General features: G+C 39.2%; 2 protein-coding genes across 3 annotated transcripts; both read left to right on the forward strand.

Moving 5' to 3' along the window:
• Positions 1–890: 890 nt before the first annotated feature.
• On the forward strand, positions 891–9,183 carry adipor1b (adiponectin receptor 1b). 2 transcript variants are annotated; one of them, XM_026922619.3, is made up of 8 exons: positions 891–1,239; positions 2,539–2,803; positions 3,027–3,173; positions 4,449–4,620; positions 4,885–5,071; positions 6,062–6,249; positions 7,292–7,485; positions 7,780–9,183. In XM_026922619.3, exons 2-8 carry the CDS (start codon positions 2,660–2,662, stop codon positions 7,906–7,908), a joined length of 1,161 nt encoding a protein of 386 aa, XP_026778420.3. In that variant the 5' UTR covers positions 891–1,239; positions 2,539–2,659; the 3' UTR covers positions 7,909–9,183. The 2 variants fall into 2 exon arrangements, with proteins under 2 accessions (XP_026778420.3, XP_026778430.3); XM_026922629.3 differs by having other exon boundaries at positions 2,542–2,803.
• A 2,195-nt stretch (positions 9,184–11,378) lies between these two features.
• Positions 11,379–27,094, forward strand: LOC113534601 (kelch-like protein 12). The gene is made up of 12 exons (XM_026927548.3): positions 11,379–11,727; positions 13,886–14,135; positions 16,526–16,679; positions 19,842–20,059; positions 21,230–21,379; positions 21,982–22,096; positions 22,807–22,913; positions 23,918–24,113; positions 24,659–24,817; positions 25,071–25,169; positions 25,257–25,443; positions 25,773–27,094. The coding sequence occupies exons 2-12, from the start codon at positions 13,953–13,955 to the stop codon at positions 25,897–25,899; spliced, it is 1,695 nt and encodes a 564-aa protein (XP_026783349.1). The 5' UTR covers positions 11,379–11,727; positions 13,886–13,952; the 3' UTR covers positions 25,900–27,094.
• Positions 27,095–27,904: the final 810 nt, after the last annotated feature.

The raw sequence follows: 27,904 nt of genomic DNA on the forward strand, positions 1-27,904 counted from the left end.
GTTTCCACCATGGGAGAGTTTTCAGAACAGAGGAATTTGCTCTTTCCAGTTTCTCTGCAACATGACACACCATGTTTATTGTCTTATTACCTTCAACAGAGTGAGAGAGGGAAAAAAAGAGAGACTGGTGAGCTGTATGTGAATAGCTGCCATAAGGTAAGTGATAACAAGAACTTGTATTGCAGACATTCAACAACATTCTACGTAATTAAAATATAAATAAAACATTTCAGGACATGCTGTTAAGGGAAAGTCATCCACCTGATGTGGATTATTTGCCAATAACAGCGTTCCCTGCTGTTATTTATTCTTTTCACATGTGATACTATGAGACAACTTCTGGACCTCAGTGAAAGAACTACTTATAGCAAGTGGGCATTTAAGACTGCATATATATATATATATATATATATATATATATATATATATATATATATATATATATATATATATATATATATATATATAATGCAATTTCCCCCTGGGATTAATAAAGCTGAATCTTGAATCTATCTATCTATCTATCTATCTATCTATCTATCTATCTATCTATCTATCTATATCGTTAAAATATGTACTATGACGTTACTTTTAAATATTAAATGAATTATAAATTATAGAAAATATGCTATTATAGAAGTGATATTAGAATTACAATTTGGAAATGAGCACATTTAGAGTTTTGACATTTGAGAGGATTTTGTCAAGCGGACTTGGCAATCCTGCGGACTATCTAAATCCTACCTCAGTTTCAATTCTAATATCACTTCTACAATTTTCTTATTTAAATATTAAAATAAGGAAATGATAGAAGTGATATTAGAATTGAAATTTGGAGATGAGCACATTTAGAGTTTTAGACATTTGAGAGGATTTTGTCGAGAGGACCTGGCAACCCTGCAGACTGTCTATTCCCGGAAGAACGTCTCTCGGTAGGCCAGCTAGGCTAGTTAATCATTGCTGCTTTATAGTCAGGCTTAAAATAAACCGCAGCAGACCTGGTTAAACAACACATGCACACCAAAAGTAGAGATTATTGTTTTAGATATCTAGGACTGACCTCGCCAGTAAAGTTTATCTGGAGCACAGAGAGATTGTCTGGATTAGTAATTTGTTAGCTAGCGTATTTTAACGTGTAGTTAGCATTGTAGCTAGCTAGCTGGCCATTTTGTCTTTTTGCTGACACTAGTGGGCTGAAAGCGTAAATAATCCGCAGCGTCTATCAGGAACCTTGAACAGGTATGGAAAGTGACCAGCAACAGAACCCTCTCCTGTGGTATGAGGTTGATTTTTCTGTATAACCTGAAAGAGGATTGCTGGCAGTGTTAGCCAAAAAAAACGGCTACAAACACAGTATGGTATAATGTTGCGCTAATGTTTGTGTTAGGAAGCAAAGCTAGCAAAAAGAACTACAGTATAAATGTTGACATTGTTCATTTCGACACTGACAGGATGTAAACAATAACTTGGTTGATGTAGCTGGCTAATTTTTTAGCTATGCCACCAATTTAAACACCTGGAAGAACGAGTTATGCCACGTAAACACATCGAGGCTCAAATACACTGACAGCAGAATACAGTGTACATGGACTATGTGTTAGATAACTGCCTCTCACAGGTTCAGGTATGGATAGAACTAGTGGCTGCTTTAGTGAAAAACAAAGCTTGTCGGATGTACAGTATTACTCTAAAAGCAAAAATACAGATCGAATTTAACTTACTGGGATGCATCTGGTCATAATATCAGGATTTATATATTGTCTTATTTTGTCTCCTGCCACACACCACACTGACCATGACATGATGGATTGCCTTGCGAAGAGAGTAGCAAAAAACAAGGTGATACCACATTTAATAAGGCCTCAGGTTTTCATCTGAATTCCAAAATGTCTACAAAAAAGAGAACAGCAGGTCAGAATAGATTTAAACATCTGATCCACTATATGACAAGTATAAAGGAATCAGAGATAAAATAGTGTGATCATGTACATTGGAAATTGCAGTAAGTACAGTAAACATTGACTTGACAGTGTGTGACATCACCAAAACCTTCAAGTGGACAGTTTGTGACATCACCAAAATCTTTGACTTGATGGTGTGTGACATCACAGAAATCTTCAAGACGATGCTGTGTGACATCACCAAAATCTTTGACTTGACAGTATGTGACGTCACTGAAATCTTTGACTTGACGGTGTGTGACGTCACTGAAATCTTTGACTTGACGGTGTGTGACATCACCAAAAGCTTTGACTTGACTGTGTGTGACATCATCGGAAGCTTGGAGTAGAATCTCCAAGTCATCAGCTTGTAATTATCATAATTCTCATATAGTGTAATTGCTATATAAATATAATGATAATAGCTGCGATATTCTCAGAAAAGTGGACTGTGCCTTAATTTATCACAATACTTGTGTCATATTACCTTACTGTTCAGCCCTTTCCCGCATTTTAAGTAGGTCAGCACTTTTATCTGGCTCATCTTCATATATCGTTTGACAATAAATCCTGCTATGTTCATATGTGTCTGTTTCAGAAGGATTGCTTCTCTGATACGACATTTCTCCATTAACGGCCCTGTGTATAGGATCACGGGACGTTGATTGTTGGCTGTGGGGTAAGGTGGGGTCTCTGGGGAGCTTTAGGTTTGTCTTCCCATGACAACGCGACACCATGGCAGCAACGGCTCCAGCAGCGATGCCGAGTGCCGGGTCTCGGAGGACGAGAGGAACACGGAGGACATGGAGCTCACTGAGCTCGGACCGCTGCTGACGAGTCCAGAAGCATCGACCAAAACCAGAGTGAGTGCCGCTTCTGCTAAAGGAGAGACATGGACTGAAAGAGGGACAATCCGTCATGGTTCTAGTTATGTTAAAATAGTTAGAGAGGTGGTTTGTGAATTAAATGCATAAGAAGATGAACTGTGTCAAATCCAGAAGTTCTCTTCTTTACATGTTGCTGTCAGAGGCAGATTGAGAGGCATTACAGAAGGCTTTCTAAATTTAACTTGATTTACATCGACAGGGTGCAACAGCTTACCCGAGTGAGGAGGAGGAGGAGGAGGAGGAGGATGATGATGATGACAATGATGAGGAGGATGACCTGCAGGTGGTCACACTGCCTCTGCAGGCTCACCATGCCATGGAGAAAATGGAGGAGTTTGTACACAAGGTAAACAAATATAAGTCCGTAGTCATTACCCAAAAGCCTGAATGCCATTTCCGCCTTCTTGCCTGTCAGATGACATTGCTTCTTCTGAAACACATGAAGTTATGATTTGCCTAATATCACTCTTGATTACCTGAGGAAAGAAGGCCATCTCGCTCACCCAGAAAGTTTCAACGATGAAATAGTTAGTGGTAGTGGACTGTTTTGGACCATAGTATACACTCCCTGTGCACTTTATTAGGAACACCTATACACTTACTCATTCATGCAAATATCTAATCAGGCAGTCGTGTGACAGAAGTGTAATCCATAAAAGCATGCAGATACGGGCCAGCAGAATGCACAACATGTCAAACCTTGAAGTGGATGAGCTACAAGAGCAGAAAACCATGTCAGGTTCCACTTCTGTCAGCCAAGAACAGAAAGCTGAGGCTGCAGTGGGCACAGGCTCACCAAAACTGGACAGTTGAAGACTGTGAAAAACGTAGCCTGGTCTGATGAATCTTGATTTCTGATGAGGCACACAGATAGTAGGGTCAGAATTTGGTGTCAACAGCATGAATCCATGGACCCAGCCTGCCTTGTGTCAACAGTCCAGGCTGGTGGAGGTGGTGTAATGGTGTGGGGAATGTTTTCTTGGCACACTTTGGGCCTGTTAATACCAAACAATCATCACTTGAATGCCACAGCCTATTTAAGTATTGTTGCTGACTATGTGCATCCCTTCATGGCCACAATTTACCCATCTTCTAATGACTACTTCTAGCATGATAATGCACCATGTCACAAAGCAAAAGTCATCTCACACTGGTTTCTTGAGCATGACAATGAGTTCAGTGTTCTTCAGTGGCCTTCCCAGTCACCAGCTCTGAATCCAGTAGAACACATTTGGGATGTGGTAGAACGGGAGATTCACAGCATGAACGTGCACCTGAAAAATCTGCAGGAATTGCATGATGCAATCATGTCAACATGGACCAGAATCTCGTAGGAATGTTTCCAATATCTTGTGGAATGCATGCCATGAAGTGAGGCTGTTTTGAGAGCAAAGGAAGGCCCTACCCAGTATTAGTATAGTGTTCCTAATAAAGTGCTGTGAGTGTATATTCTGTAGGATAGGTGTGCTTATCCAATAGCAGTCCTTTAATTTTGTACAGTCCACTAATGTTACATTAGTTTTACAGAAAGGAAACTGGGCATTCCTTGGCCTTCGATGAAATTCATCAGTAAGTACATATGCATAGCACTTAGCACTTGTCCTGTGATTGTTATTACTAGGTATGGGAAGGGCGCTGGCGAGTGATTCCTTTCCACTTGCTTCCTGATTGGCTAAAGGATAATGACTACCTGCTTCATGGTCACCGGCCACCCATGCCATCTTTCCGAGCCTGCTTTGGAAGCATCTTCAGGATCCATACAGAAACAGGGAACATCTGGACGCACTTACTGGGTCTGTTTCTATGACTGTGTGTGTTTCTTGTCAGTTACCAATTTACAGCCAGTTAAATTTAAGACTCTCGGCTTTTATTATGTTCAAGCCTTTGACTCTACTTTGACCTTTATTGTAGTGTAAGGTTTTTTTTTTTTTGTTTTTTTTTTACATGAAAGTTTGAGAACAGCTGACAACCATGCCTTAGGACTCCTCGGGATTAAAATCTGTAGATGTGTAATGACATAATTCATGTTGTAAAAATGTAGTAATATTTCCCCTCAGGTCTGATCCTCTTCCTCTTTCTGGGCACTTTGACCATGCTGCGGCCGAATGTGTCGTTCATGGCTCCTCTGCAGGAGAAAGTGGTGTTCGGGATGTTTTTCCTGGGCGCTGTGCTCTGTCTCTGCTTCTCCTGGCTCTTCCACACAGTCTACTGTCACTCAGAGAAAGTGTCCAGGACATTCTCGAAGTGAGTCTCAGTGTCTGTCTTAAATGAAAAGTTGAATTCATTCATTTATGCATTTATTTATTAGCTGCCTTATCTTTTGTTTGGTATATATTAGGTGTTAAGGTGCCACTGAACATGGTGATTTCAAGCCATTAAATCCCATGAACGTAGCTCTACACGTTTTCCTTAATAAAAAGCCAGGATCTAGGTATAAGAACGATACAGTGATTAGAGAACCCCACATGTCCTCCTTCAGTATCTGTTCTGATTTGCATTGTCATGTTGTCAGTTATTCATTTAGCAAACCTATCTAATTATAGTATAGCAATCATGATTTTGTTCATTATTTACCTTGCTTAACACACAGATGTGGTAGCGATTGCAACTAGTCAGTGTTTAATTCTTTAAAAAAAACATTCGTACAAAGGTCCCTGGCTGTTTGTTTTTCATTAAAGAGATTAAGTGATGTAAGAGCAGTGTATTGAAGGTTTTGTTTTTCAGTGCAGTATGTTTTCTGTCTGTCATTAATGAAAACCAATACAGTTTATGTATTGTAACACCAATTTGTATAATTAGAATCAGACCTCCAAGCAAAGAGGTGTGTTATTTTTGTTTGTGCCTGCCTGTGTATATGTTTCTAATTCTCGAAATGTAAAGTAATTAGTAACTAAAACCACCGTGACGATAACCAGGTTAAAGCAGTGACTGAAGATGAGTGAATGTGGTAAATACATCACACAGCACCACGCAGGCTCACAGCACACTCACATGGCCTTTGTTTGGCCCACAAACTCCAGATCTGACTGCTTGTTCCCACCTGCCTAGAAGTTAAAAATACTTGTACCTGTAACTTTTTTTGTTTGGTCCTATGGGATACCAGTCCTGATGCATGCCTCCAAATAACACCTTTGAGTGAATGCGCACTCCGTTGTACACTGTAAATACTGGACTGATTTTCAGACTGCGTATTGATGCGTAACTTTGCTTTTTGCCATTTTTTCCTGTGTTTAGGTTGGATTACTCGGGTATAGCTTTGCTGATAATGGGCTCATTCGTGCCATGGCTCTACTACTCGTTTTACTGCTCTCCACAGCCACGCCTCATATACCTCTCTGTGGTGTGTGTGCTGGGCATCGCCGCCATCATCGTGGCACAGTGGGATCGCTTCGCCACTCCACGCCACAGACCTACACGTGCAGGTAAGGCACTGACTCAATAAACACTTAACATATACATGACAGCAGTTTGCACACACCACAGAAGCACATACCGCTCTATTCTGCCTTATCTTAACAACATGCACACATCTTATAACAGACATATATATTAAAGGGTGCTCTTGGTACAAATCTCGAAATTATATTGTACATAATTATTAGAGTTTTTTAAATATGAATTTCACTTATAAAAATATGATTTGTATGTTTTGATTTGTTCATGTCTGGCCTAAGTTCTGAAGATTAATAATGGTCGCTTCAGGCAATATTTTAATTACGGTAAAGCTGTACACACCCTCTTGCACTGGCAGGATTTCATCCGCCACGTTTAATGAGCTTGCGGTGCTTGCAGAAGGCAAGTATTCCTTTATGATTGACTGCAGGCTGGTGTGTAGATCTAGAACGCCCACTTTTCACATGCCAATCAAATTGATATAGATAAAACGAAAGTCCTGCCCACCCAAATATGCAGTTTCACTTAGAAATGCGTCACGTTGCGGAAGAAAAAAATGTGTTCACGTTTCTATTTCACGTTGTCTTTAAGCGTTATCAGAGTTGTGTCATCAGTCTGCTGGTTGATTTTGGACCAGGGAAAATTATAATAGTCTTGTGTGGTTGTTTCAGTAGTGAGCACTTCCTATAACAGAGATGCATATCAAACAAGAATGAAATGCATCTTATCGGTGTTGAGAACATGTTATGACAAGCTACATAACACGTGAGAAGAGGAAACTTATTAGACTGTGAAATTCTCTTCATCACCTGCTTTACATACAATGAAACCGACAGTATGTGTTTGTCACGTACATGTGAGTACAAGTTTGATGAGTTTCCCATTCGTAAGTACCTGCAGATTCTCTCCATGTGAGGACAGGAAACTGCTAGTTGAAGAGAATGGCCAGAGGCTCTCTTTCTTAATGGAGATCACCTTGATTATGTGCATGCGTCCAGCTTATTGTAACAGTCATATCCACCTATCTGTGAATTTATGCTGTTTTTATACTTTTCCTATTAATGTATTTAGGTGTGTTCCTTGGCCTGGGACTAAGTGGCATCATTCCTACAATGCACTTCACCATCGCTGAGGGCTTTGTGAAGGCCACAACAGTGGGCCAAATGGGCTGGTTTATCCTAATGGGTGCCATGTACATCACTGGAGCCGGTCTGTATGCAGCGCGCATCCCTGAACGCTACTTCCCCGGGAAATGCGATATCTGGGTAAGGCACTATTCTGAGGATAGATAACCTGAATTTAGTTTTTTTTGTTTGTTTTTTTTTGTTTTTTTTTTTTGTTTTTTTTGTTTTTTTGTTTTGTTTTGTTTTTTTTGCATTAAGCATCAATTCAAACATTGAGCCACAAAAACAAATCTGGCTGTAATTCATAACCAAATTTAAGAGCACACCTATAGAACTCTTAGCTGTGGCTTGATTTGAGATGTAGTCTCAAGTGTTAATAATTCTCTCTCCTTCTCTCTCTCTCTCTCTCTCTCTCTCCCCATCTCTCTCTCTCAGTTCCAATCTCATCAAATATTCCACGTGTTGGTGGTGGCTGCAGCGTTTATTCACTTCTATGGCATCTCCAACCTGCAGGAGTTCCGCTACGGTCTGGGGGGAGGCTGTACAGACGACTCCCTCCTCTAAACAACTCCATCCTTCTCTCCGCTTGCTTTCCACTCATCACTTCAGCGCTGAAGTGATGAGCATTTTGAACATTTCTGGATCAGTTGTGGTTGGAAAGAGCTATTGTACTCCACTGCCTACCCTACGCTCACTGATCAGAAACTGTCCTAAGATTGTTATTGACTTTAAGGGATTATTATCTATATTTTAAAAGGTTTATACAATCATCAGTGTGTTTTATTGTTGTAATACTTGAAGACCTAATAAGTAAATCTTACTACTCAGTTAAAGGAATACTCCAGCGGTTTTCAACCTAATCTCTATTGACTAGAATCTAACATCTGTAGTGTATGTGTGATAACCACAGGCAAGAATTACGACATATTTCCCTGTAGTGAGAAAAACTTATTTACTCTGAACTTGTCATAATGTTACAGCAACCTTGAGTGTTAGAAAAGCGCTATATATATGGAAAGAATTTTTAACTCTTGGAGCAGTTGTAAAGTACAACAATAATAAATGCTTAAATTCCATGGCTATATATCATAAATTCAAAAATACAACTGTTACATTCTTCATAATAAAGGTCTTAGGATGATACAGACATCAGAGAATGACTTATCAACTTGCTTACACTTTCACCATTTCCCTTTCATAGCTTTGTGGTATTCATGCCAAGAGGGAAATGAGGTACCTGTGTGTTTCTGTCTATGTTGGTAAAGTAATACCACAAATTATACCCCTCTGTTCTGCAGAAATACATAATAAATATTTGCATAAAGATTATTAACTGCCCAACAACTGCCTGAGACTTCCATTATATGTGAGTTTAAAGCAAAAAGGTTTTTAGTCCATTCTTTTCTCAGTAGAGGGAAATATAAATTCTTGTTCCTGGTTATTACACAAACACTATGTATATGGTAGATGAAATGATATTTGGTTGAAAAATCCTGGACTATTTATTTAGGCATTTATTCACGGTTCAGTTTTCAAGGCACTGTCACACTGCTGGGGGGGAAATTTCTATCTCGTGAGGCATTTAGTCATAGACCACTGAGAGGTGTGTGAGCAGTGCTACCTCTTCCTGTCTTGTTCAGTCTATACACACTGTTGGATAAACATGCTCCAGATCTGAGAGCAGTAGCTACGAGTTTTGGGCGGTGCAGGTATCTAGAACTACGAAAACAGGTATAAAATATTAACGTCTTTCATCTGCTGTAAATGATTTCATGTAATAATCTGTAGAGTTTGTGACAAAATTGAATTTTCCTAGATAAATTTTTAAATGTTTCCTTGGTCAATGTCTGGCTTTGACTTTCTTTACAAAAAATAGTATATGCACACATTATCGACTTTAGTGAACTTGAGTTCCTGACTGATTTCATTTACGAAGTCATAATGTGCCCTCACTGGCTCCACTAACATTACCTATTTTGCTAGTCTAGCTACTTCTATTTTCCAAACATTTCCACCTTTCGTAAAATTGTACACAATGCAAGTCAAGCACGAACAGATCATTTTTAGATCCTATTTGGTTTTCCTGGAAAAGTTTTCCTTATGAAAATATATAATTTGCATGTTGTTGCGCATTATGGTTCAGAGAACCTGTAATGATTTAGAGAACATTCCCTTAACATTCTGGTAACCTTCAAATAATTTTAAACTCTCAGGAACCTTGCACTAACCTGGACCGTTTTGGAGAACGTTCCCCTAACGTTAGAAGAACATATGCTGAACCATCCATATACAAACCTTGTTGGACATCATAATGTTTGTATCTAATAAAAAAGGACAGGCACATTTGCTTTCTGATAGATCAAGTTAATACATGTCTATGTTAATAATAATAATAATATATTTTGTGTTGGCAGCATCATATATAGAGTAAGCAAGAATTTATCTGCAGCTTAATCAAAGAAAAACCATTTGTAGCAAAGTAGACATAACACAGACATTTTGGCTGACTTTGTTAACCAAAGTAGAATGTTCCCAGAACATTATGAAATGGTTCTCAAAAGATAACCAAAGGGCAACCAAATAGTAACATTAAGGAAAGTTTCTGTGCTTGCTGGGCAGTCACTGCTGAAGATGTGTTATGGATGTGTCAGTGATTATAGATTGAAAAATCGAGGGGGCTTTTCACTCTGAAAGGCCACATGAATTTCCAGTCTAGGTTAGAAAAAAAATCAGGCACAGTCTCGCTTCTACATTCCATTCTGTATGTTTTTCTTATGATTATTGGTGGTGCTGTTGTGCTTGGTTCTGCAAAAGTTCAAAATAATCCATTTTAAGACATTTCTTAGCAGCAAATAATCTGATAACTTCAATCATAAAATAAAAACACAGACAGTGTATGTGTTTTAACCTGTGAAAAGTGAGCTTGTTTTCTTGCTTTGTGAACCATTCTTGTGCCCAAACGGAGCACAGCGTAGAAAAACCTGAATTAACACTCCCAATAAAATCCCACTAAACAAGAAGTGAAGCTTCATAGCTCATGTCCACTGGTGTGCAATATATCCAAAGGTAGGTGGTGGGATTTTACCAGAAAGAAGAGTCATTACAAGACCAGAAATAGGACATACAAGACTTAATGAATTACTGGAGTTAACAGGGAAGCACCAATCAGGAATTTGTGACTAGTGTCCAGTAACTGAATCAGTTTATCATGTTTTATTTGCATGCAACAAGTAGTCAGAGGAAAGACGCAAAGTCTTACAGCTGTGTAGAGAAAAGAGTGCTCAAATTTTAGAAGGAAGTAGAAGAAAGGAATGTTATAATGTCATAATTTTAATGTTTGATGAACTTTTTGAAGAACACTTGATTATATCATAGGATTTGATATACAAGGTGTGCTCCCTACTCCATCATAGAACATGCGTAGCCAATTAAACATTATAGCAAACTGTAACACAACGAAATCTAATACGATGAAAAGGATGTAAAGCACCAAGAAAGACAAACGAAGACAAATATATGTCAGTTTCACCGAAGATTAGACTGTCTTCCACTGACTTAAAGATTTTTTATTCAATAATAAAGCTGATAAAACATCTTTGTTGTTGAAAAAGATGATTGATGTAGCTGTTATATGATTGACTTTTGTTATAAGGTGAAAGAGATATAATTTTCTGATAAATATTTATTTTGGGATGTATGTGTTTTGTGACTCTGTATTCCCCTGTTGAGAAATCAATAATAATAATAGTAATATTAATAATAATAATAATAATAAGAAGAAGAAGAACGTTGCTCTCTCGAAGATGGCGGATGGGGGTGGGAGTTGTGGGAAGTTGCCCTCCAAAGATAGCGATGGAAAGTTGCCCTCTCGAAGATGGCGGATAGCGACGGAAGGTTGCCCTCTCGAAGATGGCGGATAGCGATGGAAAGTTGCCCTCTCAAAGAAGGCGGATAGCGGTGGAAGGTTGCCCTCTCAAAGATGGCGGTAGCGGTGGAAAGTTGCCCTCTCAAAGATGGCGGTGGAAAGCTGCCCTCTCGAAGATGGCGGCGCCGTTCACGCGTCTGGTCCTCGGTATCTACCTTCATCTCGTTACGTAGTGACGTGCAGTGTTTTGGTTGAGGAGAAGTTGCAGCTCCATCCCCTTCCACTTGAACCAACTTTTACCCCTTTTACTGGGAATTCTCACTTGGAAAACTTTATAGAACTGAGGGGAGACTCCACACGTCATTATTTTGCTTAGGTGTTGTTTCATCCAGCTCGATGTTTCGGTAGAGGATGAGTCGTGCTGGAATATGAAGCTCTCTGGGTGGATGGTGTAGCGCTAACGCTTAGCTACGTTTACACCCGATACGGAGTGTGTGTGTGTGTCTCTGCACTTACTGGTGTGTATAACTAATGTGTGTGTTTTTATTCGTGTGATATGACTACAGAGTAGCTGTTAAAGATTTAAGTTTTATTTGTGTAGTAGCCTTGGTTAAATTAGCCACTAATGTGGTTCAGGTAGATGGCTAACAACAGGCTAGCTAGTAGCGGCATGTAGGATGTCAGGTAGGTAGCTTTAGCTAACAGGCTAACCAGATGTCTAGCAGAGACAGGAGCTGCTCTGTGGCTAACTGTTAGCCGAGCTGCTTCCAGTCAAGTGACTACTTGTAACTAGTAAATGTCTGCTAACTGAGTGAAGCCTCAGGCCTTGACCATGAAAACAGACGTAAAAATATTAACGTCATGAGCTTAATATAAAACGGGATGCTATTCAGTAGCTAAGGATTCTGAGTAGCCAGCTAACTAGCTAGGTCAGGACACGACTTAGTGAACAGTAAGTCTAGAAAGACAGCTGTAGCTCATATGTAAACTATTTTGTCAGTACTTGTTAAAAAAATTAATCAAAGGTTTAATATAATTCTGAAAATGAAATGTATGCATCAGTGATTATGTCAGTAATTATTACACTATCACTGGTGTAATTTTCTGTGATGCACTGCTTTACTGTTTTCTTTGGGATCAGAATGATGAGGTTCCCTCAAGGAAGAATTAAAAAAAAAAAAAAAAAAAAAAAAAAAAAAAAAAAAAATTCAGACAAAAATCAGAAAATTTAAAACAAATCCCTTTATAGATTCAGGTAGCTTTCTTGGCATGGTAAAATGCTTCACATTGCCAAAACATTGGTAACATGAAATTACAGACATACACATGTACAAACAATAAAAAAAAAAAAAAAGGTTGAAAAAATAATAGCAAAAACTAAGACCACAATGATTTGTTTTATTACCCAAATGTTTCTGAGTATTTTCTGCACGTTTAAAGGGTTCGATAAAATAATAGCAATAAGAAGGAGGGGGGGACATCATGATTTGTTTTATTATACAAATGTTTCTGAGCATGTGTCAATAAATTAATAGCAATGTGGGGGGTGGAACACAATGACTTGCTTTATTACCCAAATGTTTCTGAGAATTTTCTGCACGTTTACAGTGTTGATGTTATTGGTGCTTCTGTTCCACTAGTCGCTCTTTTGTCCTGACAGGATTTCACAAACATGGCATCCAAGTTTGAGCTCGCTGATGTTTCTCCTAGCAGCTGTGGGAGTTTGTTCTTGTTTGGCATCAGACTGAAGTCCTTTTCATGGCTTTCATGGGAAGTGGGGAAAATATTTCCCCAATTTGTATATAATTAGGGCATGTTGTTAAAAACTGCAGTTCTGTTTCCACTTTAATTATATCCTTCTTTAATCTGTTAATAAGTCCTTTCAGACACTGGAAATGTAATGCTGTTTCTTAACTTGTATTTGTAAAGGTTCTGTCTGTTTAGCTAATTTCCAGGACTTGCTCATAAAATGTTACGGAAACCTGTCTCTGGACTTAAAGGCAGCATGCCTCACAGGTCCAGGGTCCCCGGTTCGATACTGAACTTGGGTTAATGTGTGTGTAGAGTTTCTGTTCATATCCGTGTGGGTTTCCTCCCATCTCGTGAAACAGGGCAGTAGTGAATTGGCTATGATAATTTCCCCCTAGGGGGAATGAGTGTGTGAATACGTGTGTATGGTGCCCTGTGATAAACTGGTGACACATCTCGCGTGTATTCCTGCTTCACATCCAGTTTCCGGGATGGGCTCCTGGATCAGTATCAGATTGGATCAGTATCGAAGTCAATTTGACATATTTTCCATTCCACTGACTGATTTTATGGCATTAACATACACAAGCCAGCATAGATCTTGTATGAACACGTGAAATAACTCGTCTTAAAGCCTGCTCCTGTGTGCTTCTGATACTCAGATCTCTGAGATCGGTATCATATTGAAAGTGGATAAAGTGGAGTTGGGGCAGAAATATACTCACAAAGCATGTCATTGTTGAATTGTACTTGGGTTTTTTTTTTCTTTCTTTCTTTCTTTCTTTCTTTCTTTCTTTCTTTTTTTTTTTTTTTTTAAATATAAATTTGTGCTCACAAAAGTGAATCGTTGTTGGATCATTATTGTGGAGATGTGTATGGGTAGTGAGAATGCATTTTACACTGAGATGTTTTATTTTATAAACATAGATCCACATCATACTTCATCATCCTGCACTGCCTGTGGAAGTGTCGCTCCCCTCCGTCGCCTGTTGTCATGGCGCCCAAGGACATCATGACCAATTCACACGCCAAGTCCATCCTGAATGCCATGAACGCCCTGAGGAAGAGCAACACTCTGTGTGACATCACCCTGAGGGTGGAGAACACAGACTTTCCCGCACACCGCATCGTGCTGGCTGCGTGTAGTGATTACTTCTGTGCCATGTTCACTAGTGAGGTAAGCATAAAGGACGGACACGTCTGGTATGTTAACCCCGTGCTGTAGTCCTGAACTGGTCTGAAATTACAAGCGTAGGTGCATTAATGTGTTTTCTATTTAAGCCAATACAAATCTGTCACATTCATACCTGTTTCACCTCTTCTAACCACTAGGGGTGGTGAGAATCACCTGGATACCATGTTGAGACCTTGTAGCTGCAGCACAAAGTGATGCATGACAGTATTTGCAATATATACTGCTGTCATACAGCCATATTTCCCTTTCTTCTTCTCACCTCATACATGTCAGATCTCATGTACACCCTATGGAGCTATCTGCCTAGCAGCTTTTGAATATAGTCGGAGCTACAGGTAATTTGTCATCCATAGTAAGCAATAGATTCCTATCATATATTCCTATCTGTGGTTAGTGTGTTTTTCATACTTTACTAGTGTTTCCTGGGGAACACTACAGAACTCTGTGGCACCCCCGAGAACCCAAAGATGAGCGCTAACTGTGCTTGCGTCGGCATTGGCCATCTTAGATGCATTGTCTGGTTCGGACATCTACTGCATGGACTGCAGTGTTCGGTTTCACCATCACTTGCACTGAATGGACCTATCTGGTAGATTAGGTCCTGATTCAGAGTAAAATTTGCCTATGTCCAGCAACAACTGATAAGCGTAATAAGAAACCAAGAAATCAGTTTGAAGGTTTGTGGTTGATAGAACCACAGCTTCATAAGTAAGTAGACAAGAATTTGTCTGTGCTTAGAAAAGAATAGGAAACCAGTTTACTCTAACTTCAAATGGAAGCCTAAGGCCGTTATTGGAGAGTTAATAAACATATACAACATACAAAATGAATGTGACTATTAGGGATAGGGAAAAACAAGTAATCAATCAGTGCACAAATTATAATTGCACTTTTAATTATGTATATATTTTGTGTTTGATTTTTTTAAACATCGTCTGTATTAAACATTTAAATATTTATGTATTTACTGACAGTAAGGGTTTTTTTTGTTGCTGATATTTAGCTTAGGGTAGGATTTCATTTTCATAAACACTGAATATGGTAACAAGACATACAATAAATGGGGAATGCAGAATATAAAATCTTATAACATATATTGAATAAGTTGTATAATTCTGTTTATTGTACAGTGATATAATGACATGGAAAGTATTGCTAATACAATTAAAAAAACATTATTCACAATTGCATATGTGTGCTTTTAGTTTCCATTGTTTTTGTTTAGCAAATGACATGCAAAGTCATGGGAAAAAGTGCATGGACCTTTCTCAGCCATCAAAGACACCCTAGAGAAAGATGTTTGTGGGTCTGTGTAGTACGAATGAACGTAACCTGTAGAAGAGTGGTTAAAGCTCAGTCGTGGTTCATAGCGTCATACTTTGTCTAGTTGACCCACTTTTCTATAACTTGCCATTCATCTGAGATCAGTGCAGGCAGGGTTTAGGAGCTGTACATGAGGTTTAGGGGTATTAGTAATACATTACGCCAGAGCTTTAAAATGTGTTTTTCTTTCCTTAAAAGTGGACCTACTCAGAATACACTCGGCTGTGAAATCCATGTGAGGCGTAACACGTGACAGACTGTGAGATTATATGAAAATAATGCACATTGGAGGGGGGGGGGGGGGGGGGGGGGGGATTCTATTATTTTCATATAACAGCTCAGTCTGGAGTGTGTTATTCCACTTATACCACATGTCAACGATTACAATGTTTAATTTATTAATGAATGTCATACTGAGCATTTTAATAGTTTATAGTTAGATTTTATGTTGTGGGATGGCCAAGAGACAATTTAGTTCTCACTTATGTTATAGCCATGATAACCAGTCATTCCCTCACTAGTCTGTCTCTCTTTCTCTCTCTCTCTCTCTCTCTCTCTCTCTCAAAAAAAAAAAAACACACAGCCTGTCATTTTACAGAGAAACCAGAAAGCATAAACTCCTGTCTTGAAGACTTTCCTGTGCTGGCTAACTTTACAAACTACTGTGACTGTTACAAAGTGCTTACACCCAAGACTCCTTCAGTAAATGTCAAATAATTGTCTCTTAAACAGTGTCACCACATCAATTATAGGTTTTACTTTGTGAAACAATACATTTTTTATAAATCCTTTTATTATTAGTCTTAGATTATGTGGATTGTCTGCCATACAAATCCCTGTGTATGAGCTGTTACTACAGAAACAATAATGTATTAGAACGAGCACATTAGTCGTTCATGCTCCAGCTGTAACTACTATCCGAGCCGTACCGTTATTCAAAAATAATGCACAATTTCTGACTGGTCAGTTTGGAGAATTCATCCATGCTGTGGTAAAAATAGTTATACTGTATATTCTACCAACTGCCCTCTCTTCTTTCTCACTTCTAGCTGGCAGAGAAAGGGAAGTCCTTTGTGGATATTCAGGGTCTCACAGCCTCCACCATGGAGATCCTGTTGGACTTTGTTTACACAGAGACGGTGTTGGTTACTGTAGAGAATGTGCAGGAGCTGCTTCCTGCTGCCTGCCTGCTCCAGCTTAAAGGTATCACTCACAAAATGGCTTCCTGAGGTCATGTGACAGGAACATTGCCCACCACACATACCTTTGGTTATGCTGCTGGTGCTTATACTTGTCCGTACACGACGACTCAGTACTGTTAAAACCAGATTAGGCAGAGCCTATCATTGCTTTTCCCGCCTAACTGCATGCACCAGATTGAGGAAAATACACAAGTTTTATAGCAATCTAAACAAGCAGTGAAAGAAATGTAAACCTTATACATGAGATATAGACAAAGATTTTTTTTTTTCCCCCACATATCACTGCAGTATCAGGCAATAGTATGTTGTAATGTAATGCATCATGTTTTTTTCATTGCTTTTTTTAAGTGGTCTGAGTATCCGTGTATAGATTTCTGGAAACATCCAGTCAGATTTATGCAAGTATGCAAAGTGAATTCTGGCTTGCTTAATGTCACAACTGCATTTTGAAACTAGTAGGTGCACCTGCTGACCTTACATTCATACGTATTTACTAATCTAGAACATCCAAAAGACTTAGACGCAAAACACCTTTCAGTGAGTTGAAGGTGACATAAGAAGTTTTTAAAATTCAAACAGTAACTAATAGAAAAATCTGTTAATACTTAGAAATGGTCTGCAATAGTACGTGTCCAATTATTATTTTTTTTCCCCCTGAACTACACTTGTGCAGTCTCGAAAAAAAAACTAAAATGGCATGTATTAACTCCCAGTAACAAATATTAGCACCCAAACTCTAATTGATATTTCTAATATTAATTTGTAAAATAATTGAGTGAAACAAAAGAGGAGATTGAGTTTCTCTCATGACCCCATTTGTAAATCAGGTGACCCCATATGGGGTCGTGACCCCTAGTTTGGGAGCGCCTGGTATAGTAGAATTAAAAGTAGAACTGACAGTCACCCTGTCACCTTCATAACACTGCATTGAAACAGCTTACTATTTGTGTTTTGGAACTTACTAGCAGTGGTAGCCACACTAGCTAAGCATTTTAATTTGTTGCAAGTATGTGTACTGGTGTACAACCTTATTTGAAGGTTGTTTGAAACTGCATCCATCTGCTGATTGTAAATTACAGCACAGGCCAGAGTGAATTCATCATTGCTAGTGAACACATAATAAACTGAAGCTAAGAGGTGTCTCAGTGAGTGCCTAAAGGGCATTGTAGTCCATGTCCTCTCCTCCTTCATGTATCATTCAGTTAGTCCCTGTTCATACCTAATATTAGCATCTATCTCGGGTGAGCAAGTAGACAGGGCTAAAAACATGTAAGTGCTAAATACAGAACTGAGCCGATCACTCATGTCACTTGTAGAGGTGGACTGGGATGCGCATGGCCACATTATATATGTAGTGTGAATGGCAGCATCAACAGTCACCAGCGTTGCCAAGTTTGCATTTTTTTCAAAAACTGCAAGTTTTTGCAATTATTTTTGTCTATGGCTCGGGTGTTTTGTATATATTAATTAATTCTCTGTATTAAAATGTGAATACTAGCTGTGTAGAATCTCTATTATGCATGCTTCTTCTTACCATTCTCAACATAATACTCAAAGTGTATCTCACAGCCATTTTTTATGAAAGTATGCACTCACTTGCCACTTTAATAGGAACATCCGTACCTTTACTCATTGATGCAATTATCTAATAAGCCAATCACATGGCAGCAGCTCATCTCACACAATCAGACAGATGCATATGAAGAGCCTTCAGTTAATGTTCACATCAAACAATGTAATCTCCTGGGAAATTTATGCACAACAATCTCTAGAGTTTGCACAGAAAGGTGTGGAAAACAGTGTTGCGAGCCTGGCTTGAGATAACAGGAAGGCTTCACAGTTTACAACTCTGGTGAGCAGAAAAGCATCTCGCACAGCATGCCAGACCTTGAGGCAGATGGGCTACAAAAGCATAAGACCACGTCAAGTTTCAGCCAAGAACAATAATCTGAGGCTACACTGGGCACAGGCTCACTGAAACTGGACAGCTGAAGATTGGATAAACAGCTGGACCTGTTTCAGTGAGCTTATATTTTTGATGTTTGACACTATATACACAGTGACTAAATTGCGTATTGATTTTTATTTCCATTTCTTTTTGTCTGCAAATAATGGTGCACAACTAGAGGTATTTGTGGCTAGAGTTTTATCAACCAGTGTAACCAGATAATCAAGGAAAGACATCCAACAGCAAAATATATAGCCTTTATTTGAGTTTTTGTTTTGTTTTAGCTAAAGTTTTTGGGGCTGGTTCTGAAGCGACACTGGGCCTTAGTGCTGCCAGGTTAAGGGGAAAATGGCAGCCACATGGTGCTCAGCTGCTTGCTGGAGGTGATCTGTTTGCACAGAGCTCTTTGTTCTGAAGCACAGGGGGACTCTGCATGATGAAGATCATCACAAGTCTGTGCTTGTGAGCAAACAACAGGAAATGACCCACTGTAAGCCATTATTACTGTTTAACTGCAGTTCACTTGCGCGTTGAAATTGTGAGACCTTTGCCTTCCTCGTGGAATTATTCTGTTAATTCCACATGGAATTATTGTATACTTACTTAGTTCAGTGCAGGCGAAGTGGTACACAGTCTCACTTACAATTTGAATATCACTTGAAATGCACAAATCACATGCCATTTTTTTGTTAAGGAAAGCAAATAATTTTTTTAAAATAAAATAATGGTTGCTACAAGCACAAAGAAATAGCGATTAGTTATTTGCCTTCGGTAAATTTAAGAGCATTTGGCACTAGCACTTGCTTCTGTTGATTTGTGTTCTCTTGGAAAGGCCCCATGAGTTTACTTTGAAGAAATACTGCACACAGTGAATGATGCATTTGTTTTATTTTGATATACTGCCAGCCTGGGTACATTACGTTGTGGGCTCTGATTTTCCCTGGTTTTCTTTGCTGAGTCTAGAATAGGGCTTTTGGACATGCTTGTGGTTATTTGTATTCAAGTACTTATGCCTAGCAATAATTGAACACTATGTATGAATTAGTAAACAGCCATAGAGTGAAACTCTACCCAAGAATAAAGCATTTCTGTCCTTCTTATCTTCTCTCTTTTTCCTTTTTTGGGCCTCCTTTTTCTCAGTTTTCTTTTTCATTCTTGCTTTCTCTTCCTCTTTTGTGTTCTTTTTTAATTTATTTTTCCGTTCTCCTTCTTCAGGTGTGAAGAGGGCTTGCTGTGATTTTCTCAACAGTCAGCTAGACCCATCCAACTGTCTGGGCATCCGAGACTTTGCAGAGACACATAACTGCGTGGACCTGATGCAGGCAGCAGATCTTTTCTCGCAGAAGCACTTTTCCGAGGTGGTGCAGCATGAAGAGTTCATGCTCCTCAGTCAGAGCGAAGTTGAAAAGCTCATCAAATGTGATGAGATTCAGGTAGGGCATACTCAGCACGAGTAAAGTTGTGCAGACCACACCTACTATTGCTGTATTAATGTTAATCATACCTGAAAAAGTAATTTTTTTTTTTAAAATTTATTGTATGTCTTTACCCTAGGGTTAGCCACGACAAGTTGTTGCTGATCCGTCATAAACTCATGAATCCAGCCACTGCACCATTTAAAAATTGCATCTCATCCCTTAAATATGTAATTCTTCCATTTGGCCTATTAACACTTATTAACAGACTGTTAACACTTTGCTTATGTTGTTGGGGAAAGAAGAAGCCTTCCTGCTCAGTGGCCCATTGTTAAATTTGTTTAAGTACTGCTGATTCAGGAACAGCCTTGAGCTTTCTATCATAGTGGATTCCAGTGGCTGGGGATAGTGGAACTCTTTGTAGATCAGAAGTCAAGACATGACTCTGAGACACTTAAAAAGTGTTAATGGCAAATTATAGAAAGAGTTGGTTAAAGTCCACAAAATGTTTGATGAAATTTACACCGTAGGCGGTATTGTTTATTATCTGTTCTTACTTATGATGGTTGAAACATCGTATAAGCTGGCACATACCGCTCCATTACAAACCACACACACGCACAGGTGGCCAGTTCAGGCCAGTTTAACAGTGTGAGGTGGTGGAGGGGGTCCACAAGTTTGAATCTGTCAGTCTGGGTTATAAAAAAAAATACAAATTCTAGCAGGAAATTCAAGTGTGGGCCTGTTGTAAATCTACTTAATACCCCCATGTGTTCCTCAAACCTCTTTCCTCTCTTTTGGCTAGCATTCCAGTCCCAAAGTGCTAACACTTTTGACTGATAATTTCTTTCTCTTAATACTGTTCTCTTCCCCTCTGATGAAAGCATAACTGTAACCTCTTGGATAAGATTTACAGCCTTCAACTTTACTCAGAAAGATGTCTTGCTTTTCTGTATCATTACTGAAATTGCTTGTGTGTTTTTTTTTTATTTATTTTTTTTTTTTAATGCTCTATACTGTCTTTTGTTCAGGCTTGCTTAGAAAAAGTCTGACCTTTGTCAGTTCCACATGTGTTCCACATTCCACAGCTATCTTTGAGGACTAAACAGTAACATTGTGCCAGAGTTTTTAGAATGTTTCTCTCAGTGGTATTGGTACATTTACTTTCATTTGTTTTGTGTGTGTTAGGTGGACTCTGAGGAGCCAGTGTTTGAGGCAGTGTTAAATTGGGTAAAGCACAACAGGAAGGAACGAGAGCCATACCTGGCAGACATGCTGGAATATGTGCGCATGCCTCTGCTCACGCCACGCTACATCACTGACGTCATCGACTCTGAGGTCAGATTCTCTGCCATCTTTTAATCAGCTTCATTAGTTCCTGCTGTCTTTTGTTAGTCCTTACATTTAGTCAACCTCTTAGTCCAGTGGTCCCTGATGAGAGCCCATAGATAGTACACATTCCTAAGTGAATATTAATAATAGAAATATTACAGGCACCTAGTACAATGGTTAGTGATGGGAAAAGTGTGACTTCCTCTCCAATTGACCCAGTGCCTGCAAGTCCTGAAAAACTGTCTAAATACATTTCATGAATTAAAGGTTGTAACGGATATGTACCTGCTGTTGAGCTAGCGTATACAGAGATGCTGGAGAACAGCACATGCTCTCGCCGATTAAAACACCTTCTCAATGGAGACTTTTTCTTATGGATGAGTTATTTTGAAGAGTGTTTTACATTTAGTAATAACTGCATATTAGTTTGCAAAATAACAGTTACATTCAACTGGCTTTGAAATAGTACCAAAATATACCTTGAGGATACTGGCATACACCCTGCAATGACAGTGTAACCAGTTGTGTGATTAGTTGTGAGTGGTTTTTTCATAGCAATGTGTCTTTTTTTTTTTTTTTTTTTTTCTTTTTCCTCCTCCCCTCTTTAGCCTCTTATTCGTTGTAGTCTAGCCTGCCGAGACCTTGTGGATGAAGCCAAGAAGTTTCACCTGAGGCCCGAGTTACGCAGTGAGATGCAGGGGCCTCGAACGCAACCCAGACTAGGTATGCTTCTACACACAGCTCTGTATCATTTAGTAGGGAGTTTCTTGTAAAAGCAGAAGTAAACTTACATATACACAATTTGGCCAAAACTATGTGGATACCTGACCATTATGCCCATATGTGGACCTTCTCCAAACTGTTGCCACATAGCTAGAAGCACACAATTATATAGAATGTCTTTGTATGCTGTAACGTTAAGATTTTTCTTCTCTGGAGGTAACGGGCCTGGCCCAAACATGTTCCAGCATGACAATGCCCCTGTGCAGGCGCCATAAAAGCGAGGTCCATAAAATGTTGGTGTAGAACAACTTAAATGACCTGCACAGAGCCCTGACCTCAGCCCCACTGACAACGTTTGGGATGAATTGGAACGCCATCTGCACCCCAGGCCTTCTCGTCTGACATCAGTGCCCAACCTCACTAATACTCTTGTAGCTGAATGAGCACAAATCCCCACAACCATGTTTCAAAATCTAGTGGAAAGCTTCCCAGAATAGTGGAGGTCATTATGATGACAAAGGGGGATTAAATCTGGAATGGGATGTTCAGCAAGCACATATGGGTGTGTGGTCAGGTGTCCCCATACTTTTGGCCATATAGTGTATTTTGGGGCCATTTTTTTTTCTATGTGCAAAAAATTTATAGAAAATGGAGCACAAGCCCTGATATGTTCAGATCCAATCAGTCTTCCTAAAACTAATTGGTTTCAGGTGCCAAAGAAGTGCTGTTGGTGATCGGTGGGTTTGGCAGTCAGCAGTCACCCATTGATGTTGTGGAGAAATATGATCCCAAAACCCAGGAGTGGAGTTTTCTACCTGTGAGTGTTTATTTAGGAAGGTTTACTGTGTATATACATTGCAGAACACAATGGTTAATTTTTTTTTTATTGTAAACTGTCATAAATGGAGCCCATTTTGTTCCAGGGTTTTTGATGTAGTGGTATAAACAGAATAGACGTAATTATATAAGGAGATTCAAAAGGTGCTGAGATCATATAAATGTGTAGTTAAGGCATTACAGGTATCATAAAACCATAGTCTAGTTTTAAAACATTCCACACTGTGTTTCTCACATGGGAAGTGTGTGCCAGAGGGCGGAGTTGTGGTCATACGATCCAATATTATCTTTTCATTGCTCTGTGTGCTGCATTTCCTGAGTTTCTGGAGGTTCAAGGTCTGGGGGAGGGAGAACTAAAAAGAAAAAAATGTTGTTGTTTTTTTCTTTTCTGTCAGAGAAACCTTCCTTATTTCACACTACTCTTTGACATTATGGAAAGTTTAGATCAGAATAAGCTTTAGAGGATGGGATTGCTACAGGACTACATAAAATGGGCTGCCCTTGTAACACTGGAAAAGTAATTTGTAGCTTTTATTATTGGAAAAGTGACTGTTTCATGAATTAGGAGCGCCTCCCTGACTACAGCTAATTGTTATCTCAGGAACACAGGCTCACAAGGCAAGTGTGCTAGTGAAGTCAAAAAGGCTTTACTGTGCTATGTTCATAATACAGACTTTTAAAAATCAGACAACAACCTCTCTGATGGCTCCCATGAAAGAAAGCAAAAGATGTTCTTACACTGGATGTTTGTCTCTCTAATATCACTTGGTATTACAGAAAAAATGGTTCAGGAGTAATTAACAAATTACTCTAAAGCCATGCTTTATTTCTCTTGTTGTGCTATATAGAATGTCCAAGTGATTAGTCTATATATCCTAGTAGGACCTTTTACTGTTTGTGAATAAAAGTGAGTATGTCTTGTTCTAAATCATTTGACAATTATAACCCCAATATCGTTCATATTTCCCCCCCCAAACATTCCAGAACATTGCACGGAAACGCCGCTATGTTGCCACTGTTGCCCTCAATGACCGTGTGTATGTGATTGGAGGCTATGATGGTCGGTCACGTCTCAGTTCAGTCGAGTGTTTGGACTACACGGCAGATGAAGATGGAGTTTGGTACACCGTCGCCACAATGAACGTTCGACGAGGCCTGGCAGGAGCAACTACGCTAGGAGGTGCAGCAGTCTTTCATTCTCTCTTGAGAAACCATTTTAAAAATAAGATCAGGTAATAAGTTGCAATAAGTGCAGTCATACTATAGTGTAAAACTGAAACAAGTTCAAATTTGGTTGTAAACCTAGCCGTTAGACCTGCCAACCAAACACGTTTTGTGAGTTGCTCATTGTCATATGGAATGTCTGGGGATTACCCAAAGTATTTGTATATGGTGTATTAACTACAGGAACCATCTTTTTTGAGACATCTGAGAAGGATTTTAATTAAGCATATATATATATATATATATATATATATATATATATATATATATATATATATATATATATATATATATATATATATATGTATTTTTTTTTTTATTAGTTGGGCACCATGCGCCATTCCAGATAACTCAAAGCAATAAAATAGTTTGTTTGCTTTTGTCTAGAGAATCTTAAACCTACAGTATGTACCTTCACTGCTCTTGAAATTCATAATTAGACAATATAAACTGACTCTTCTGAGCCCGTGTTTTTTTTTGTTTTGTTTTTTTTTTCCCCAGATATGATTTACGTGGCTGGGGGTTTTGACGGCAGTCGGCGGCACACCAGCATGGAGAGATACGACCCGAACATTGATCAGTGGAGCATGCTGGGGGATATGCAGACAGCCAGAGAAGGAGCTGGGCTTGTAGTGGCCAGTGGTCTCATTTACTGCTTGGGTATGTGGCGTGTTCACAGTGGAGAAGTTCAATCTGAGCAAATCTTACACACATCAAGCTGGCATGTCAATTAGGATATAATGGGAAAAAGTAAAAAGGCATCACTTACACCAAGTGAAGACATCGGCTTCAGGAGTATAAAAAAGTTACATATTGTTGTGCTTGAGGATTACATTCTTACATTACATTCTTGGGCACACACACAATACAAAAGCTGTATGTATTTATGAGTAATATTGCTGTGTGATAACAGGTGGTTATGATGGTTTGAACATCCTTAATTCGGTGGAACGCTATGACCCACACACCGGTCACTGGACTAGCGTCACTCCCATGGCTAACAAACGTTCAGGTTAGCTTTTGCAACATTCTGACACTTTGATTGCTACATTATAGGACACTTTCTTATTTTTTGTATTGCTTGTATTTTGTGTTGCAGGGGCAGGGGTGGCTCTGCTAAATGACCACATTTACGTAGTTGGAGGATTTGATGGTACGGCTCACCTGTCCTCTGTAGAGGTATACAATATCCGGACAGACTATTGGACTACTGTGGCACCCATGACCACTCCACGCTGCTATGTTGGAGCCACCGTGCTTAGGGGACGACTGTACGCCATTGCAGGGTAAGATCTATGATTTGTTTGTTTATACCCGACATGCCCAATTTCTGAACGTGTAGGATGTAATGCACAGCAGAGTTCTAGTAGACAAACGTTCTATGCATAATGCAGTATGTAATGCACATAATGCAGCTCTGGCAGTAACGCCAACTATAATTCAAATTGCAGGTTTATATTAATGCGCTCTTTCTAATGTTCTCATTTCTATAAGCAACAGCTAATTCACAGGGACTTGCTCCATATATTCTAAGACTTTCGGTTTATTTACTTATATTACAAGTACAGTCAAAATAAACATCTTTTGCGTTATCTTTCCTCTACCCCACTGACAGATATGATGGCAACTCCCTGCTCAGCAGTATCGAGTGTTACGACCCTGTACTGGACAGCTGGGAGGTAGTGACCTCCATGGCTACACAACGCTGTGATGCAGGGGTTTGTGTGCTCAGAGAAAAATGAAAACATGGCTGCCAGACACTAAGCAGGCAAAGACTCACTGGAATTGGTTTTTGGAGTATTGATTGGCAGCTAACACCTATGGACTGGTCTACTATGTTGCCATGACTATGTGCCACGTGTATTAGCATGGAAGAGGAAGCAACCTGGAAACACAGATCACATGAACACCCCTTTTATTATTATGCTGTAGTTTTACCTTCAGACCTTAGTTGTGTTGCCATGCTTGTGATGGGCACACTGTGTTGTCTGCGAAAATGTCTGCACTCTCCATCCATTACCCTGTGGTTTTGTGGTGTCTGAGGTTATCTGTGAGGTTCATGTGGATGAAGTCTACGAAGTGCAATATTTTAAACTACTGATGTGTTAAAGACTAAAAATGCAGAAGAACACTATAATGTGTGCTTCAGCAGTTGCTGCTTTTATACCTTATTGCCCTTGTGGGCAAATATTTCAACACATCACACCACAGGCCTCCTGGCTTTGCTACATAGGAATACAAGGTATGATTGAAAATATGGACATGTTAGGATTGTAAAGGAAGACATCACTGCTTCTGACTGGAAATGAACAATGTACAAGGTTTCCATGTTGGCACCAATATGTCTTCACTGTCCTTTCCTGCTTTCCTGGTCTCCCAGCCTGTATGAAGAGAAGTAAGAACCCTGCTCATTGCCTCACATTTAAAGGTACAGTAAGTAGAAATAAATAAATGTTAAGAAAATATTATTAACACTACTAGAAGTCTGGAATAGTTTCTTTCTTTTTTTTTTAATGAAGGAAGTTTCAAACCTTTTCCACAGTTATGTGACCAGCTTTGTTTCATAGCTAAGATGCTAGCAATGAATAATAAAAAATATGTGGGGGAAAAGTTACTTGGTGTACCTTTAAATCATTGGGCTTGCCATACAGTGAACACCACTATCATGTTTGTACTGTGTATTAAGCCTTTTTTTTCAGTTTAAGTGCTTTTAAACGTGAATCTGAATGAATGTATGGATTTACTTAAATGTTTGTTAAACACAGATTTCAAATATCTGTTAATTATTTGTATTATTATGAACAAAAATGCTCATTTTTATGAGTGACCAATGACATTTGCTGTTGTGTAATGTTTTGCGATATGTATGGTGCCAGGACTGACATAATTGTAAGTTGAATAGTTTACCACCAAGTGTAATAAAATGTCTGTACATCACTTTGGTCTCATTAAAGTCCCCATGGAATTGTCTGAGAGCCAGGATTAGAGTCTGTATGTTGATGTATTTCCTGTTGAAACAGGAAGTGAGAGTGACGGTGTTTTAAAGTCCTTGACTGATATTCTTAACAGCCAATAATGTTTGAGATGTACCACATCCCTGCAAAATCTAAACAAACTTGACAGTAGCTTAGTAAGCTAGCTAAAAATGAAGAAAGCTAAAAGTTTAAAGAGTTTTTTTTTTTCTGCTGTGGAGGATTTCTCACCACTGCCTTCACCCATACCTGTCGACTCCACCAAGTGTTTTTAGAGTTATGCCGTATATTTACGCTGAGGTCGACTAGCAGTGGAGCCGATGGTGAGGGAGAGCCACAGGGTCATCACACAACACATAAAGATGGAGTTGTGTTCTTGATCAGTCTGAGGTAACAAGACATTCTGGCACTAAACAGCTGTTGGTACAACACTCCTCTGAAAAGTGCCCATCACATAACCGCTCACTTGCACAGATTGCACAGACCTCATCGAAATGAATGAACTCCAATCATTTTTTCTCAACCAAGGGAATAGTATGTGGGAAGATGACCAGCCAAAAACACACACATGACCCATGGTTGCTGCCAGTGAGCTGCTACCGTAAAGTGAAGTGACGTGTAGCCAAGTATGGTGACCCATACTCGGAATTTGTGTTCTGCATTTAACCCATCCAAGTGCACACACACTAAAGGATAACCTGCCCCTCTGGGTGGGACATATACATTCTAGAGAGCTATTAATTGCACAAACACAAGATTAATACAGGATGAATAA

The sequence above is a fragment of the Pangasianodon hypophthalmus genome, chromosome 8 (assembly GCF_027358585.1).
Source record: "Pangasianodon hypophthalmus isolate fPanHyp1 chromosome 8, fPanHyp1.pri, whole genome shotgun sequence".
NCBI lineage: Eukaryota > Metazoa > Chordata > Actinopteri > Siluriformes > Pangasiidae > Pangasianodon > Pangasianodon hypophthalmus.

Excerpts from the sequence above, each read along its gene's own strand:
- adipor1b (XM_026922619.3), top strand. The coding sequence starts at position 2,660 with ATGACAACGCGACACCATGGCAGCAACGGCTCCAGCAGCGATGCCGAG. Across the intron at positions 2,804-3,026 it reads AAGCATCGACCAAAACCAGA|GGTGCAACAGCTTACCCGAG; the intron begins GTGAGTGCCGCT and ends TTACATCGACAG. Across the intron at positions 3,174-4,448 it reads TGGAGGAGTTTGTACACAAG|GTATGGGAAGGGCGCTGGCG; the intron begins GTAAACAAATAT and ends TGTTATTACTAG.
- LOC113534601 (XM_026927548.3), top strand. The coding sequence starts at position 13,953 with ATGGCGCCCAAGGACATCATGACCAATTCACACGCCAAGTCCATCCTG. Across the intron at positions 21,380-21,981 it reads CTGACGTCATCGACTCTGAG|CCTCTTATTCGTTGTAGTCT; the intron begins GTCAGATTCTCT and ends TCCCCTCTTTAG. Across the intron at positions 25,170-25,256 it reads CATGGCTAACAAACGTTCAG|GGGCAGGGGTGGCTCTGCTA; the intron begins GTTAGCTTTTGC and ends TTTGTGTTGCAG.